Source organism: Hemibagrus wyckioides, linkage group LG06 (assembly GCF_019097595.1).
Source record: "Hemibagrus wyckioides isolate EC202008001 linkage group LG06, SWU_Hwy_1.0, whole genome shotgun sequence".
NCBI lineage: Eukaryota > Metazoa > Chordata > Actinopteri > Siluriformes > Bagridae > Hemibagrus > Hemibagrus wyckioides.
In genome coordinates, this window is record NC_080715.1 from 28,351,977 (window position 1) to 28,371,821 (window position 19,845).

At 38.8% G+C, this 19,845-nt stretch overlaps 1 protein-coding gene across 4 annotated transcripts in view; it reads right to left on the reverse strand.

The window, feature by feature from the left end:
* Window positions 1-19,845, reverse strand: part of gtdc1 (glycosyltransferase-like domain containing 1) — a 46,976-nt gene that overhangs the window by 13,126 nt on the left and 14,005 nt on the right. For 2 of the 4 annotated variants that reach the window (XR_009204729.1, XM_058391717.1), the window contains exons 2-4: window positions 16,996-17,192; window positions 7,541-7,708; window positions 6,664-6,837 (exon numbers count right to left, since the gene is read on the reverse strand). Coding sequence is in view for 3 of the 4 variants with exons in the window: in XM_058391717.1 (XP_058247700.1) it covers window positions 6,664-6,837; window positions 7,541-7,708; window positions 16,996-17,192 (539 nt within the window). In the remaining variant the exon portion in view is untranslated. Of the gene's footprint in view, window positions 1-6,663; window positions 6,838-7,540; window positions 7,709-16,995; window positions 17,193-17,456; window positions 17,524-19,845 lie in introns of those variants that run through there. The other 2 variants (XM_058391718.1, XM_058391719.1) reach the window with 2 other exon arrangements.

Genomic DNA, 19,845 nt, shown 5'->3' on the forward strand with positions numbered 1-19,845 from the left:
ATTGCAAACAAAGAGCTGGCCTGTGAAACGCTGCGCCAGACAAAGAAGTACTCTGCGAGAGCTGTGAGCGATGGAGGTGCTTCGCGAGCTCAGAAGAAAATTTCATTTCAAGAGCCATTTTGAAAATTACATGAAGCGGGTTTTGACTAGGCAATAAAAACAGGGCCATGTCCACAGGAGGGAGAGGTACTTAAAGAGAATGCCGCCAATTAGCTTATTTATAAATCAACGGCAATTTCAGTGATGACTTTACCTCACGTTTGATTAAATGTGAAAGGATGGCAGGGCAAAAGAGAGAGTGGGGAAAAAAAATCAAAGTCAAAAATCATTTGATCTAATTTCCTTTATTGGCAATAATCACAAGCGGTTCCGCTTTCCCGGGCTAATGAAAAATGCCATTGATCTTGAGGTTGGCCAATGCAATAGCTCAGAAACTGAAAGAGCTGGAAGAGAGTCAGGCTTGGTCTCTACGTTTTGGGCAGCGCTGCATAAGCGGGCTAAAGTAAAACTCTCAGGATGACTTAACGCTCCCTGTGCATTAAACAAAAGAGACTGATCGTGCAGAGGTTGAACATGGGCAAGGGCAGAGCTGGGACTGTACCGCTGGCATCATTAATCTCATCATAACGGGCGTCCTGTACGGTGGCCTGACAGAGGTTGAACGTTACGGGCATGGGAGACCTGAAGAGCGCTTCGGAAATGTGGTCTGAGAAGGTCATTATTGCACATTAATATCCACATTCATCAATTTGAACTGACCTCACAGGGGCGGCAAGACTCCCGCCCCGGATCTGGCTCGTAGCCTTTAGTGCAGCTTGTTAAAATGAGACGCGAGCACAAAACTCTACCTCTAAAACCTGAAGAGAGAGTGCTTCGCTACAAAGTTACTGACACAGATTGATAGGAAAAGAGGGCAGGTCAGTGAGGGGAAATGCAGTGTGTCAGTCATAGTGTCTGGACAGGACTGCTTCAACTTGTTTTATTAAAGGAATACGTTTTGGAACAAACTTCTCTTACACTATATGAATGACACCAAACTAGAGCTACACGAATAAATAATTGAAATCGTGATGCTGGTTCCCTCCTCAGTGTACATCGATGGAAAAAGTGTGTGTGTGTGTGTGTCACTATTCCCTTCTATTTGCTTATATATGACGTTACAGACATGGACCCGGAATAAAAAAAAAAGAAGAAATGATGTCAGAAAGCTTGGAGTGAATTTAAAAATGGATGAAATTACTAAAATGTTCAATATATTATGAACTAATTATTACATTTCCAGTCACGAAACTGTCAGAATGTATGGAGTGTACGAACGGGGCGACTGACTCACGATACCGCGTGTGCCGTCTCGCTCTAAACTCGCCACACAAAGCATGTTTATAAACTCTTAGTTTCACCAAGTGGGAACATTGTCGCGACTAATTATTTAACCAGCTGTTAATATCGCTAAAAAGTACAGCGGCCACACTGAGCACTTGGCAGCCTAACGTGATTAAAGCGCTGTTTTTGAGGAAGTCCTAACGTTCTGGGAAATAAAAGTGTCTGATGCACTAATGCATTTTCACTCCTAATCCAATAACTTTTCAATGACCCTGAAACATGAAACGTGATGGAGCTTGCGGTGCTGAAGATGAGTCAAACGTAAGCATCACGAAACGAAAACGCTGAAACAAAAAAAACCACAAGAGACGCAAATGCTAAAGCATAAATCCTGCACTGAGTGTGTTACCATGTATGAAGAGAGCACAACTGGAGTTCTCCACAAAAAAAGTACGATATACTACAAACAGTGTACCAGACGTTATACCCACCGCTGAAAGGTGGTAAGTAGCTGAAGAAGCTCCAGAGATTCTACAGTGTTGATGAATACAGTATATGTATAGGATAGCGCTTTGTGTGTGGTTGTCATGCAAAAATGCCACAGTGGAAAATGTGAATGCCTTGAATGGCAACCTTATATAGCAACATAATGATCTTTTGTGCTATTAACAGACTCCTCAGGGGGTTTCCAGTGTACTAGGAATGCAGAATGTAAACATTTTTAGCTCATAGAGGTCACAGGTGCTACAAAACGACTTTCTACTACTCATCTATATGTATTCATTTCTTTCAGCTTTAAAAGTGGGATGTTATCCGTATTGCAAGCTCAAGTCGTCAGTTTCAGTTCCAGCACATGGGGAAACCCAGAGGAAAGCCTTTCAGCTGTACTCAGTATTCCTATATTACTACTGGATACTGAATCAAAGCTATAAACAAAAAATTTGCCCATTGTTACTTTTATATATATATATATATATATATATATATATATATATATATATATATATATATATATATATATATATATATAAAAGTAACATAATAAAAGTAACAAAAAAGAAATATAAAAATATATATATATATATATAAAAGTATATAGTATATACACACTATATTGCCAAAAGTATTCGCTCACCTGCCTTGACTCGCATATGAACTTAAGTGACATCCCATTCCTAATCCATAGGGTTCAATATGACGTCGGTCCACCCTTTGCAGCTATAACAGCTTCAACTCTTCTGGGAAGGCTGTCCACAAGGTTTAGGAGTATGTTTATGGGAATTTTTGACCATTCTTCCAGAAGCGCATTTGTGAGGTCACACACTGACGTTGGACGAGAAGGCCTGGCTCTCAGTCTCCGCTCTAATTCATCCCAAAGGTGTTCTATCGGGTTGAGGTCAGGACTCTGTGCAGGCCAGTCAAGTTCATCCACACCAGACTCTGTCATCCATGTCTTTATGGACCTTGCTTTGGTCACTGGTGCACAGTCATGTTGGAAGAGGAAGGGGCCAGCTCCAAACTGTTCCCATAAAGTTGGGAGCATGGAATTGTCCAAAATGTCTTGGTATGCTGAAGCATTCAGAGTTCCTTTCACTGGAACTAAGGGGCCAAGCCCAGCTCCTGAAAAACAACCCCACACCATAATCCCCCCTCCACCAAACTTTACACTTGGCACAATGCAGTCAGACAAGTACCGTTCTCCTGGCAACCGCCAAACTGACTCGTCCATCAGATTGCCAGATGGAGAAGCACGATTCGTCACTCCAGAGAACGCGTCTCCACTGCTCTTGAGTCCAGTGGCGGCGTGCTTTACACCACTGCATCCGACGCTTTGCATTGCACTTGGTGATGTATGGCTTGGATGCAGCTGCTCGGCCATGGAAACCCATTCCATGAAGCTCTCTGCGCACTGTTCTTGAGCTAATCTGAAGGCCACATGAAGTTTGGAGGTCTGTAGCGATTGACTCTGCAGAAAGTTGGCGACCTCTTCGCACTATGCGCCTCAGCATCCGCTGACCCCGCTCCGTCAGTTTACGTGGCCTACCACTTCGTGGCTGAGTTGCTGTCGTTCCCAAACACTTCCACGTTCTTATAATACAGCTGACAGTTGACTGTGGAATATTTAGGAGCGAGGAAATTTCACGACTGGATTTGTTGCACAGGTGGCATCCTATCACAGTTCCACGCTGGAATTCACTGAGCTCCTGAGAGCGACCCATTCTTTCACAAATGTTTGTAAAAACAGTCTGCATGCCTAGGTGCTTGATTTTATACACCTGTGGCCAAGGAAGTGATTGGAACACCTGATTCTGATTATTTGGATGGGTGAGCGAATACTTTTGGCAATATAGTGTATATATATATATATATATATATATATATATATATATATATATATAAGAGTACATACTTCCAAACTCATACCTAGTCGGTAATTACTTAGGACAAATATCTCAAGGTTTATTTTTCATCCTCGCTGCATTCCTATTTATCATGGTTTGCTCTGAGCACTTCAAAGCACCATATGGACTCGATTGTGGCTCGGTCCTGGCACATGCAATCTGTAGATCAGAAGCATGCTGTACCTTTGGGTTTTACCATTGGATTATTTTCACAGGGGACATGCTGAGGAGTTGTCGTGACTCTGAGCCGAGAGATGTTTTTTTTTTTTCTTTTTAAAGACCAATCCTATAAGAACACGGAGGTACAATCTAACTTGAATGAAACAAATGAGAAAAGGTGCCTGCCAGATGTTCCACCGACAAGATTAAACGCTTGACGGTTTGATTAAGAAAGCCCCGGATTCTTCATCTCCTCACTCCGACCACATTACGGCTTCAGAGCAATCGGGGGGGTGGGGGGAGGACTGCTGTAAGGATGAGTGATGTGGCGTTTGAGGATTTGGAGTTCCAGGGCCAAGTTGATAAGTATTCCTGACCTCCATCGGGCCAAGCTCTGGTCAGCTCCAAGTTTAAGGAAGGACAGCTCCGAATAAATCTGTGGTGATCCTCATGTGCGATGGAGGCCTGTTGTGTCATTGGCAACATCATTATATGATATTTTCCGGTGCAGATTCACTTCAAATCAAACGAATATCCACAGAATTGAAAGATATCTGCATTCAACATAGTCTGAAAATCCAATGCGTCTTTATGTAAGTGTTAAATTAATGTACACCTTAAAACACCCTGAAAAGCATTCAGCGAGACAGGAAGCTCACTTGCTCAGAATTTTAGTTTGACCCTGAATTTTTTGCAAAATATTGCAAATATTTTAATATATAAGCAATGCACACCTCCCGAACGCATCATTGATTCCCATCCAGAGATTAGTCTTTGCCTAGTCTTAAACCAGGAAGGCTTTTTCATTAGTGAAATAACATGGCCCAGAACAAGGCTTACTCCACGTCCAAGTGGCTTTGATCTAACTTTCCAGCATTGCCATTGTGAAACTTTGATATGGAGCTGTTTCCTTTTGAACCTCGTTGAAGGAATCTCTGCAGCAGGATATCCTGCCATCTGCTTCGGCAACACAATCATTCCACGAGTCAGTCATTGGAGGCAGGCCACTCCTCGGAGAGTCACATCAATGGCTTTGAAGCGCTTTTTAAAACCAGCCAAAGAGCCCTCTTTTCCCCCACAACTTTAAAAAAAGTAGCTTCAGTTATCTGCATCGAGTTAAATGGGCTAATGAAAACCTGTCTTTCTAGACAATGGAATCCTGCTAAGAGATCATTGAGATACTGTTTCCTCTCGAGGAGGCTAATTGTACTGAGATTTTGGTCACATGGGACAGAGTGTCGTTGTTAAATCGTGGTCTTTAGGATCAATACGGTACCATTTATGCCTCGGAGACAAATGGTACGATCATTCCAGGAAACATTTAATGCCACTTAAGTGGAAATGGCATTTGAAGCTTAAGGAGTAAATTTAATGACGACATGAAGGACATAACAATTGGAAATGTACCATAACAACATCCAGTGGTACAGATTAGTCCGCTTATATCCGTGGAATCCTGGATTTCTGGTGATTCGGTACAAAAAGAGCTGCTGAGCTTGAACTGGTTTATTGTAGAAGGTTAACCTTGAAATTGAAATGATAAACATAGAGCTTCACCATATCACTTCACACAACTCTTCATTCCTGAATAAAACCTGACCGTGGAAATGAAGGGTTATCCTACGACATTAGATGATTGGGTATTTAATTATTACAAGGTCTTAACAAAAGGCACCTGCGAATAAAAAGGAATTCAAATTCATAGTGGGTTTGTTCCTTGTCTGTTGGCGTATTTTACTTTCTATATTTTCAAAATCCTTAAACAATGTTGGTCGGAATCCTTGGGCATGTTGACGGATGACCGGTCATGCGTATAATCACTTCCTTACACTCTGTGATTTTCCTGTGGATGGGGCAAATTAGCATCTGAAAATGAGCTGAGAAACACTGTAGGCGAGAGCCTTGCGTCATCACTGTCAGTTCACTTACAGTGCCTCTTAGCTGTGACACACACACACAGACAGAGAGAAAGAGAGAGAGAGCTACATTTAAGCAATTTAAGCTGCACAGGAAAAGTCTGGACCTGCATCTAGAAATCTAGAAAGCATACAAACAAACCTCCTGGATTTTGTGCGAGAACCGGGTCGTGAATCAAATGTCAAAATGAGATAAGGCGTGTTAATTAGGAACATGCAAATCAGTGTGTGATTTATGAAACTCTGTATATTGTGAAATTCTAAATGACCCAGTTACGACACATAAATGAAAGTGCTGATATTGTTCGAAAATAATCTGAGCAGGCAATTAATTAGCTGCATCTTTCCTTGTATGTAATGTCTTTTACATCATGATTCTATATATTTATGTCCAAAATGAAGAAAATACTGACTTGTCTGGTGTATGTTTATTCAACTCCATTGCTGGACTATCTTCAAATGTGGTAGAATGCACTGCTATTTAAATATAGTAGCAGACTGGGATCATTACTTTAAGAAAAAGTCCTAAAAGTCATTTCAATGGAAAATAACTTTTTATTTTAAATATTGTGCAATGCATTAGATATTAAATGAATTAACTGCATCACATTAAACAGACTGTATTTTATTTGTATTATATTTATAATAATGTGTGTGTGTGTGTGTGTTTCAGCAGGAGGGTGTTAAGTGCACGATACTTGCCATTGTCGACTTGCCATTAACCACAATAGTGTACTTTATCAGCTTTTGGAAGAGGATTTAAAAGTATATATATATAAAAAAAAAAAAAAAAAAATCACAGATCACTCGAAGGCAGACTGCATGATTATGATGAAGGGAAAGTCTGGGATGAAGGAACAGACCTTGTGACTTCAGGGAGGCGGATGGGAAAGTAAAGGACGCTGCATTTGGGCCGGATGAGCTGCTCCAGGCCTTTGGGTCGATGATCGGGCATTGTCTTCAAGAAGCCGGAGATGGAGGACAGGAACGAGTTCATGTTGAACGCCGAGTTGAACAGGACCGCGTCTGCCACCAAGCTGAAGGTCGAGAAATGTGTTATGTAAGATGAATGCAATAACAGGAGTCAAAATAATAAAAACACAATTATGGAACAGCACAGAAGCATGGATTAGATATTCACGAGGACTAGTAATAGTGATTTAATTACATCCAATAAAACATAAAACCGAGGAGCAACGAGCTGTTTTTAATTGTTGTACAAATTAACGGCGATTAAAGAATGACTCGTGCCAAGGCACTCAATTAGCATTCAAATTAGCAGAGCCTAAGCTGCGAGCCTTTTAAATATCACTGCACTGTCGTAATTATAAACAAACAGAGAAGTTAACTGAGCAAGCAAAGTGGGCAGACTATAAGCAGAACAATTACACAGTAGCCTTAAAAAAAAAAAAAGACATTCCGAATTGCTGCATGGAGATTAATGAATATATTCAGTGATTCATAGCAAGAGCTGCATTATGAGATGCAATAATTAAGCATGTGCGGTGAGACAGCGAATGCTTTTAGCGACAAAGTACGCCTGCAGAATGACGGTCTATCTGACTCTATTAAATCCTTCCATGGAACTTCTGCTTCACTATTACGCATCCATCTGAGGTCGTGGTTTACAGGAAATGCAGCAGTTAAGAAAAATAAAAAAATAAATAAACAAACAAACAAACAAAACTACACAACTGATCCACAATTGAGCTGAAATGCATTTTCCGCTTGATGAATTACCATGAAAGGATCTGGTTGTAGCCATACTGGAAGTCTCGCTCTTGGCTTTTCTGGACTGGATAAATCAACTGGTTTTCGTGAAAGTAGAGGATCTTCTTCAGAGTGGCGAGGTCCGGCCGCAGGGCCACCAGTTCGGCGAGGTTAAGCACGGAGCTCGTTAACAAAACCCTGAAGAAAAAGAAAACTATCATTAATATAACAACACTATTGATACAAACAAACTGGATGTATTTTCATTACAAATATAAATTAATGGTATACTTATTATTAACATATCCAGCAGGCATGTGTCATAGCCAAAAATAAATAAAGGTCTCGTCTCAAATTGCTGTGTTAGGTGCATTACTGAGGGGCAATAATCAGTGTGCTGGGACACACAGTGAAGTAAAGTGAAGTGAAGTGAAGTGAAGTGAAGTGAAGCGAAGAGAAGTGAAGTGAAGGGTGCTACTCGAGGCTGTGTCCCTGTCTGTGTTAAGAGCTTTGGGATAGAGAGAGCGAGCTTTGAAGCTGCGTCATTCATCTCCCTAAATGAACCCAACCCCCTATTTGCTGTGCTCCGAGCTCAGCTTCTTTGATGTGGCGAGCCTGCGGCCTCGAGACCACGACACGCTCTGGGTTTAACTTGCGTTCTTACGCTGAGCTAGGAACGGTTTCTCTTACAAGAATACTAACCTCGATCATCATATCACGAGTCATGTGAGAGTTCTAAAATTGGCGGAAAAAAAAAGAAAAAGTTTTTGTTATCATGCGCTCATCAGTACACGGTGCGGTTTCTGCACAGAAAAACCAGAAGACGCAGAACCGAAGCAGATGAGGGAAAGCTATTTTTTCCTCTGTATTCCTGCTGGAAAGGGTCCAGGCAACACATTCGGGTACGGTATTAATAAAAAACCAGGGACTTGCTCTCGCTGCCTTTGAACTCGAGGTGATGAGTGAAATTTGATGCATCTTTTCAATTTGGTTCAAATCACACGTGTGCGTGTGTGTGCGTTTGCACCCAAATCAGCTAAGCATTAAAGATATTAGTACTGTACATAAGCCAAATTCATAAAAAACAGACACTGTGCATTGACGTGACTTGGTTAAGACAGGATGGATCTTTGGTGTTTGAAGTTTTTTTATTCCTGAACATGGAACATAAGTCCGCAGAGGTTCTGAGACACCCATAAACAGATGATGAACAATCTCGAGTTAGCATTAGAAGAATAAAACTCCATCTCTCCATCGATGTGGGGGTCATTTTGTGGCACTTGTATAAAATAATATTTCTATAACGGTCCATAGTAGTGGTGTAAAAACATACAAGCATGTTAGCATTCTGTGTGTGTCCTTTTTTTTTTTTTGTTTGTTTTTAAATATTCTCTCTATTTCCATAACCAAATCATTTGCATATCACTTGCACTGATGATATGTTATGTATGATTTCATGTGACTCTTTTTAAAAAGAGCCTGTTGTAAGCAGACACCGTGACATGCTGAAATTAGTTTGGGTGGTTATCATTCCATAAATTTTTCATACCACTCCACCCATAAGCCCAGAGAGTGGACTGCTCCTGAAGAATTCGGACTCTAGAAGAAGCCAAAATCCCACGAGAGAAACAAAATGACCGATGTGAACATGCTTCCCCCTCCCCCGATTCCACTGCTGAGTCAGCTCCCTGGAATCTGTGGCCTTCGGTACGATGACCATGCCTGTCTAGTCCGGTGGACGGATGTTGGTAACCCATTAAAGTGCACGTCTGTGTAGTCTCGGCCTGCCGCAAAGTTGTCAGGACATGCTGTGGCAAGTCATGTGAGATTTGTTTTTTTTTTTTGGGTGTATACGGTCGGAGCAAAATTATAATCCCTAAATACCATGTATTCCATAAACACATGATCTGGCGCATTATCAGTGTTGCTGGGTCATGGTGCTTGGCCCCCTGTGAACGCTGCTTACTGCTGCTCTGTATTCATACACTGGATTAGTTATTTGTTGGAAAGAATCCTTTCACCAGCGGAAAAACACTTTAAAAGCCTCGACCAGTAATTCTGTGGCGTTCCATAAATCAATCATCACTTCGCGGCACAATGAAAGTGTTCTCGTGTGTTAGACTTTTAACTAGTGTGCACTATTGGTCCATCGATCAAATAAGGAAAAATCACAACAAACGCGTCAGAGCTGTAACGTAATATGGGTGTGCTTTAAACATGAATGCCACTTTTTACTCATAACTCTGTATTTCCTTTCACTCCCACTCAAAACACATTCTCTTATACAGTACATCAACCCGAGTTTGGTTTTTCAGTACACAGTTTACTGAGAAGCCTTTCACCAGCGATGAGTGCGAGCCCTTAAAATGCCATCCTTGGAAAGTAATTTGTTATTGGCAGACACAGGATTTTCTTTCTCGTCACAAGCCCATAATTGTCGCCCACCGTTTGTTTCCAGCGGCGGCTGCTAAGTGAAACCAAAGCAGATGTTTTAGGTCCAAAAGGGACCTGTAGGACAGCAGACATGGTGGGTGGCTGTGTTACTGCGTTTGCTTAGTCATACTCCTAATTGCATAAGAGTGTTTTGAGTGAAAGGTGCCGTTTTGGAAAGACTTTTTCGGCTTTTTGCTCCTGGCGTAATACGGCTGCAGAAAATTTCCCCTCCTATAATTAACATGGGGAGCGAGAGTCAGCTTATGAATTAATCGTTAGGCCTGGCGCTCTTCATTAAGCTTGGATATGTGTAAATATTTTGCTCAAAGGGCTAAAATATTGAGACGAGAGGATGATGTCTGTTTTTTATCAGGTAAAGTCTTACAAGGTTCATCTTTGTTTCATCTGTTTTTTTTTTCTTTTTACATTTTTGCTCTGTACAAGAACGTATTAGACAAGAAATGACACATTTTAAGGGTTGCTGGGTTTTCCCCACCCACCATTTAAGAGGAAAGGTGGAGAAAGTCTTAACAGATGCTGCTGTTCATGTAAATGCAGAGTTTTACCCCAAATAATAATAATAATAATAATTTGGTTGTGAAGTGTTTATCCAGAGAACCTTCTGTAGGAACAAACTGATTTCTTTAAAGCTCTATGCAAAAGCGTGACAAAATTTGCTACTTGCTGTCTGCATATGGTTCTTTATTTCCACAACGTCAAGGGCAACCATTTCAAAAAGGTCACGCTAAGGAGAGGAACAGTGTGCAATCTTATTATGAACTGTTCTCTCAAATTATGACCTAGGACCTGCTCATGCTGGCCCAGAGGCACTGATCCTTTATAACCACCCATTTGTTTAGATATACACATAGATATATGTTGTTTATATATACACACACACGTGTGTGTGTGTGTGTGTGTGTGTGTGCGTGACACAAACCACATTAAAGAGCTTTCACTTGCCTGCATGGAGGAGTAAACAGATTGAGACACTTATTGTGTTTGTGTTGCACTGTACTGTATTGTGTAGAATGTAGTCCTTTATTTTTCTTTCCAAAATGTTGTCAAAATGTCATTTGTTCTGCTATACAATTACAAAAATGCACAAGGATAATGCAACTGTCAATTACTGGGGGCCAAGAGACCTATGATGATGCTCTAAAACAGCCGCAGCTCCAGCGGTTTGCTTCCTATTTGGCTGAACCAAAATAGACAGTGGGTTTCCCCTTGACACAACATGATCCTCACAGTCATCCCCCAAAATCTTTAGCATATTTCAAAACTCCCATCGAGATCCAGCATGATGGCCAGAAACATCTCATGCTATTTTTAATCGGATTGTGGTCGAGTTTAAACCTACGGTCCAAGGCTTTATATCCAACACATCCAGAATGGCCTTTAAAATGAGACAAAACATAACAATCCTTGCTAATTTCAGAGACCCAAACCTCTTTTAACCACTATTTAGTTGATTCTATTCCAATTTATACCACTAGTTAGTTTAATTACTATTATTCTTAATAGTATTAAATAGCTTAGAGAAAATGTAGAACATAATCAAACAAAATGCCATAGTGTATTAATAACACAAGTGTATTATGACCCTGAGAAAAGCTGTGTTTACATGAGCCTCCTGTCAGTCATTCTGTAGACACGCACACAAAAAGACAAAATGTTCAGGCGTAGGAAAAGATTCATGAGACTCATGCTTCTGCTTTTTCTTCAGTCTTTTCGTGGGAAAGAAGTTCACAGTGGTGCGGATACCAAAAAAAGACACATATTACTGGATATACACCAATCAGCCATAACATTCTGAGCAGTGAGAGGTGAAGTGAATAACACTGATGATCTCCTCATCATGGCACCTGTTAGTGGGTGGGGTATATTAGGCAGCAAGTGAACATTTTGTCCTCAAAGTTGATGTGTTAGAAGCAGGAAAAATGGGCAAGCTTAAGGATTTGAGCAAGTTTGACGAAGGGGCAAATCGTGATGGTTAGAAGACTGGATCAGAGCATCTCCAAAACTGCAGCTCTTGTGGGGTGTTCCCGGTCTGCAGTGGTCAGTATCTATCAAAAGTGGTCCAAGGAAGAAACAGTGGTGAACCGATGACAGAGCCATGGGCAGCCAAGGCTCACTGATGCACATGGGGAGTTAAGGCTGGCCCGTGTGATCCGATCCAACAGACGAGCTACTGTTGCTATATATTATATACTGTTACTATACACATACATACATGTATGTATGTATGTATGTATGTATGTATGTATGTATGTATGTATGTATGTATATATATATATATATATATATATATATATATATATATATATATAGTATTGGAGGAATTTGCTACAGATGAATAAGATGGACACAAAGTGAGCACAAAATACCAATTAGCTCAGATTGCATTACATTCAGGGAGTGCATGCTTGTCCTCAGTCAGCCACTGTACTGTCAGATACTGTCGAAAAGTTTATTATAGCTAGACAACATTTAACTAGCCAGGTTTCTCATGCAATAATCCATAGAGCACGCAGGACATTTAATAGGCAACGGACAAACGATTATTCCTTTGTTCAGCGCACTTCCTGGGAAAGTGGTAGCTCAGTGGTTAACATGTTGGACTGCAGATCGGAAGGTCGTGTTCTTGCTGCCAAGGTGCTACTCCTGGCCCCTCGAGCAAGGCCCTTGTCCCTCAACTCCTCAGCTGTATAAATGAGATGCATAAAAGTCCCTCTGGATAAGGGCGTCTGCCAAATGTTATAAATTGAAATGAAAATGAGAGTGAAGAGTCGGACATCATTGCGAATCCAAATGTAAGGACAAACATGATTGCATGCAAGGATATGTGCGAGCAGACCAAATACTGAAACTAAAAAAAAAAAAAGGACTGGAAACAGCAGAATTCATTTAAGCCAAACTCAGCTGAACCACTCATGCATCCAGGCCAGGTTTCAGGTTGCCAAAGTAATAGCATGGAGCAGAAAACCTCTCTCAGATGGGGAGTTTGTTAAATAAAAAAAGCTGGCGGTCTCTGCAGAAATCTGTCCTGACAAGAAAGTGGCTATCAATGGCAAGTCTGTCCACAAGTGCAATCATAAGAAGGACTGAAGAAACGACTGTGTCCATGTCTATGTACAAAACTACAAAACCACTCCACACATGTACAAGAAATAAAGTTAGATACACAATTTTCTACTTCTTGTATATGAGTGACTTCTTGAGTGACAGATGTCTCGTCCAATCAGAGGTAAGTATTCCATTCGCAAACTATACCTACCTTTTTGAGGTTTGTCTGAATTGTCCTTATGTTTTCGGATTTGTTATTTTGTTTCGGATTTTTATTTTGTTTTTGGATTTATTATTGTGTTTTCAGGTTTGTTATTTTGTTTTCTGATTTTTTTTATTTTATTTTTGGATTCGTTAGTTTGTTTCAGATTTGTAATTTTGCTTTCTGATTTTTTTATTTTGTTTTTAGGTTATTTTGTTTTATATTTGTTATTTTGTTATCTGATTTTTTTTATTTTGTTTTTGGATTTGTTTTTTTGCTTTCTGATTTTTTTTTATTTTGTTTTTGGATTTGTTATTTTGTTTTCAGATTTTTTTTATTTTGTTTTCTGATTTATTTTGTTTTCTGATTTTTCTGTTTTGTTTTCTGATTTGTTGTTTTGTTTTCAGAGTTGTAATTTTGTTTTCTGATTATTTAGTTTTTTAGTTTTTTATTTTGTTTTCTGATTTATTATTTTGTTTTCAAAGTTATTTTGTTTTGCACTTCTTGGCCACCATATCCCAGCTTGTTGAAGATCAAATTTTGGTATCTGTAAAAAGTTTGCTTCCCTACAACAGGGTACAACACAGAAGTCATGATATTTTTTGAAGGTTTGTTAAACTATGAAATATCTCTGTCTTGACTAATCAAAGCTCCCACTGTGGCAACTACTCAGCCACGTCAATAAGGAAATGGACAAACATGGCCGCGGGTAGCTTTAACAGATTATGTCACAGCTAGATCAGTTGATGTTGTGTACCACAGAGTAGTCAAGTAAATGAATCGTGGCAGAGATTTTAGACTCTTTTTAACAAGCTGCTTTCCAAGATCGACACGTTTCTTCATTCAAAATGCAAAAGTGTCACTCTGATCCAAACCGTAAAGGAAAACTGTGACACGTATTCTAAATACAAGAGGAAATTTTTTGTAATCATCCTGTGACACCGAAGCTTTCTGCTGAGAAACCAAAACTGAATGAAGATTTGAAATTGCTGAAGAGACAGTCTGAGGTGAAATTTGCCTTTTTCCAAACAATATGTGCTGCTGTCGTAAACAATGTCTTGTTTTGTTATCAGATGGAGGCAGTCTGATTGCCAAATGCATGAATATGAGATGCCTGTCTTCGGAAGCACTTCCATCTACATGCAAATCTTTTCAAGAACAAAATTACTGAAAATGCTGATAAGATCAAAAATTGGTGAAGAACGTTTTCATTAGTCACCGAGAGCCTGACATTGACCTTCTCACCACCCTGATGTAAACCTACAGTTCTCACTCATCTAACAGGTACTTTACACTCCTACTCCCATGCTGATGTGTTTTTGTTTTCAACTGAATGGAAAATATAATCTTTATAGTTGTGTCATGGTGAACAGGGGCCTTTTCTTTTAGATTATTTCCACTGATATCCACATATACATACATTACAAAAGTTTGTGGGCACCTGGACCATCACACACACGTGATTCTTCCCCACACAAATGCCACAGAGTTTGAAGCATAGTCTCTATACGCTTTAGTATCACATTTTCCCTTCACTGGAAATAAGAGGCTCGAACCTGATCCATCCATCCCTGGTGCACAAAGCACAGAGCTCCATGAAGACATTCATATATTCAGATATCAATCAGATATTGGCACAAGTGCGATTGAGCAGGTGGACATATTTACATTGGTTTTTTTTTTTTTCATCGTTTGTTTCAGGATCCTTTTTCCCCGAAATCTTATCCACCACTGGATCCCACTGGTTAACTGCATGGGAACTGCACGGGAACAGCACCATGCGGGACAGATGAGTTCTTCAGGGGGTAGTGTGATCAGCTGAGTGCATCATCCGCATCATCCGTACCAAGCTGACCTGCACTCAATCTACAACAAGCGGTGCTGGACCAAGGCCAGGAAGATCGTGAAGGACCTCAGTCACCCCAACAATGGACTTTTCTCCCTGTTGAGGTCAGGGAAGCGCTTCTGCTCCCTGAAGGCCAACACAGAGAGACTGGGGAGAAGCTTCTTCCCGCAGGCTATACAGTCTCTCAACCAGAACTCCACATAGGACTTAACTGATTGGACTCGCTATGCTTCCTACACGTGTGTTGGAAAACACCAAACCGTACCACACATTTGCACATTACAGGACTGTGACACACAATACATAAAACATAAACATATATGTCACATCCTGGTTCCGTTTATACACAAAGAGGACTTGTGCACATCTGCGCTTTAAGATGGGCAATACCACTGCTTCTCATCATCTCATCACCTTATTTCACTAAATGACCTCCCCGTACTGCTGCTGTCTGCACCTTGCACATTATTTCACACTATTCACTTTATATAGTTCTGTATAATACAGTTGTTTACATTTTACATATCTCACATTTCTTATATATATTCTATATTTTATATACACATATACCCTACCTTACTTTATTTATATTTTTATTTTATTTATATTATATTTTTATTTACCTACTGTGAATTGTAGTTTTTTATATTTTATAATTGTAGTTTTTTTATATTTTATATTACATATTTTATATTTTACATTTTATCCTTGTCTTTTCTGTCCTTTTTCCTTTTCAAGGGTCAAAGCAAACAGTCGTGTAAGCATTTCACTGCTGCGTACTGTGTACGATTATGTATGTGACAAATAAAATTTGAATTTTGAATTTGACTAAACAGGTGTTCCTATTAAATTGAAACAGTTCAGAAATGTTTACTTGTATTTCTACAGGAACACCATGTGTCATCCCTCTTCCACCTGTAAAAGCTCTCACCACCATTCTGAGTGTCTGTAGAATGTATTTTTTTATTACCGTAAGAGAAAGGTGGGCAGTGAAGCAGAAATGTCTTGACATTCACACATTCTAGAGAAAAGATCTCCTTTTTTAATCTCTCTCAGGTGAAAAGCGAGGTTTCGATTATTAACTTTCTGTAGGTTGCTTTGTCAACATGCACGCTAGTTTCCGGACACGTTTCCACCGCATTCGCAAATTATCAAATGTGAATCACAGCTTCAACACTAATTAACCATCAACCTAGAAACATGATCAATACTGAGAACATGACCATGATACCACAGGTGGGGTGCACCCACACACTGTAAGTCCTGATGAAAGTTTCCCTGTACCTCAGCTAATCTTCTATAGGCCAGTGACCATGTTAAAACTTTCATGTTTGGTGTCCACAGGGATGGCTAATCGGATTGAGGCTGATTTTTAAGGAAACACAGAATGTGAATGACCTCCAGATCATTAGAGGAACTGTTACTGGAATATAGCAAACAATTATCCTGATTTCTTTTGCTCTCTAGAGTCTCTAGTGCAGCTTTCCAGTAAGCAAATAAATAAATAAATAAATAAATAAATAAATAAATAGATATTTTTAATCTACTTTTTAAAGGATTTTTTTGTATTTATAAATGAAAATTGTTATCATTCTAAAAGATCTACAATGTTAAAGTTAATGTTTATATTTATTTTAATTTTAAGATGAACATAAACTTTTTTCCTTTTTTTTTTTATTAATTTTATTTTAATGTATAACATTTTTTACTAGTTTTCATTTAGAAACAAATGGAAGATCAGGCAGGTTTTTGTTGTTCACTTTTTCACATGCTATTCCTAGACTTATTTCAGTTTTGAGTAATAGAAACCATTTGGATTATACAGATGTGTTTTTAAAGTATTTAAAAATGCTTAAAAGTGTTCAAGTTAATTAAAGTGTAGTACGGAGATGCTTATTGTCAGTAGGATTGTGTCCTGATGGTCTTCTACACACCGACCTGTACGACTGGCTGCTTGGTATAGCCTGCATAAAATGCAGTGCTGCTGTTCTGGCTCTCCAGTGCCATTTCTTTGCAGGTAGAGTGCAAACCACACAGTCGTCTATGTTTTCCTGAAGAAGGTCTATCAGCTGCTTGTGAGAGCCGCCGTAGAACGCCTCCACTAGCAGCACGCTCATGATATCTATCAGTTCAATCTGTAATGACAGAGATATTGATAATACACCATAAATCATAAGACACCATAAATCACGCTTTTACATACTGATGTAGCATCGATGCAGCACAACGAACAAAATCAAAAGAAAAAAAAATTACTGAATTATTCTTATTATTCGATATTAATGGAAATACCACAATGAGTAATGAGACATGACATATGAGGCGACGTGACGAGGGAATAATAAGTGGGATGCCATTAAAGGCTGTATTCGAAAGAAAGAAAAAATAAATTCGCCTACATGCAGTACTTTCCCGGTCGTTTCTGAAGCTCACGGCTGCCATGTGAAAAGAAGGGTTAAGTCATAACTGGAAAGCAGAATGAGGTGTACATGATATCAACAGCTGGAAATGAAATGCTGACACAGTGATATTTATCAGACAAACAGGCCTGTAGGTTTAGCATCATGGGAAAAGTGACATTTCTGATCATTTAGAGGATGTACGGTTATGTTACTGGATCACAAGGTGCTCAGGAGTTGTCTGTGTAACTCGATCATCACATCACCATTATTATTATTATTATTATTATTACTATTATTATTACTACTACTACTACATATTTCCCTAAATATTTTTTATTTCTATTTAAAAAATAAATAAATAAATAAATAAATAAATAAATAAATAGGTGTAATGAATTATGTCTGATTTTCCGTTTAAAAATTCATCAGGAAATAATTATTTCCTAAACATGTATTAAAAAAAAATAAAAAACATTTCAGTAACATTAGATTCATTCTCTTTGCTCTAGAGAACGAATCTAAAGAATGCTGAAACAACACAATTGCAAACGTATTCTATATTATACCCCCGCACACACAAAAAAATAAATAAATAAATAAAAATACAATTACAAAAACAAACAGCACTTACACATCTGATCTGCTAGAGCAATAACACTAGCACCAAGAAATGATGCAATAAAAAAATAAATAAATAAATCAATACGTTGGGGTTTTCCAAATTCGATGCTGATAAAAGTTAGTGGGCTTTTCCCCACGTACACCACACAGTTACCTTTAACTCGAGCCCTCCATCTTAGACAGGTAGGACAGGACGAACGTTAAGACCTCAAAATGGAGAGAGGAAAGTGAGGGGTTAACGTCAGAGCTCTTACCCACAGGGTGTTGTGAGAGGGAAACCCCGTGGTACGAGAGCTGGAGTGATCTAAAGCAGCACCATCATGCCTTAGCTTGGCTGCTGAATCATTTCTGAACTGCTCTTTAACGATTGCCTAAGCACAAGCACTTGAATCGCTTCAACGCAAAGACTAAAAGCTCGAGATTTTAGAATGCAGTTGAAATGTATTTGAACATGGCTATAACACACATCTCTATAGCTTTTATATTCACTCTAAATCAGCTACTGTATCAGTGTATGGAATATGGTATGGGAGGGTGAGTCAGATGAAAACTTTTTTATATATATATAATATATAATATTAATATATATATTATATAATAATATAATATATATATATTATTATTATTATTTTGGATTGTTTATTGCAAAAAGCTGGCACAAACATGAGGCATTTTTCTACATGAGCTCCAGTTGGTTCCGTGCCAGTGCTTCAGAGCTTAACTGTATCCAGATTTCATTTGATTCATATCTAAATTTGCTGATTTAGTCATTGAAAGTTTTTCATTTGACTCATACCATCAAACGGTGTAAATCATGGATGGTCAATAAAGGTGATCAATAGAACTAAAGAGATGAATAAACTTTTAGCTTTATTTCAAGTTGGAATTTTAGCATTTCAGAATTGATATATTATTATATAAATAAAATTGAATAAGAAAAATTTCAGACACTTTTACAGTGCAGGTTATGACATCACAGCATTTGCGTTTGGTAGTACCACCACCCACAGTACCACACAACCACTGACGATGCTTTCACTGATATTTATAGTTGTAGAAAATGAACGGTTCAAACAAGAAAAAGGAAAAGAAAAAAAAGAAAAAAGAAAAAAAAAAAACATAGGATGAATGATCGATTCTGACTAAGCAGATGATGTTAATAACAGCCACATTGCCATGGACACAGTCACCGTTTCCATAGCAACAACTAACAAATATAAACGTGCAACGATCTGAAGATTAGGATTGGCGTGTCTTTTTAAGAGGCATGAATTTCAAGTATGATAAGAAATCAGTTGGTGTGTAAAAATACTCCATCTCATGTATCAATCATCAGGTTAGTGAGGTGATTGTTTCTGGAGCTCAGTAAACAGCAGGCCTGCTCCAGATACTCAACATCACTGCTTACGTTTATCATATCATATAGTAGCAGATTCTGAGGTATTAGATCTGAAATTACAGCCTAATATCGATATCATGAAATATAATCCTGACTTTCTGACATATCAAGACTACTGTGATATATATGTCGATTTTTTTTTTTCCAATGATAAACTCAGGAAGTGGGTTTTTGATCACATGCTACTAAGGTTTAATAGTTTTCTACACATTTCAATCCTTTTCGTTGTTCATTTAGTTTTGTCCACATTAAATTCAACCCTCAAACTCATTATGACTCACTTTATTATTATTTTTATTATAATTATTTATTACATGCAATACCACTAGTTTGTTTTGTTTGATCAATGAGGCCCACGAGTGAAAT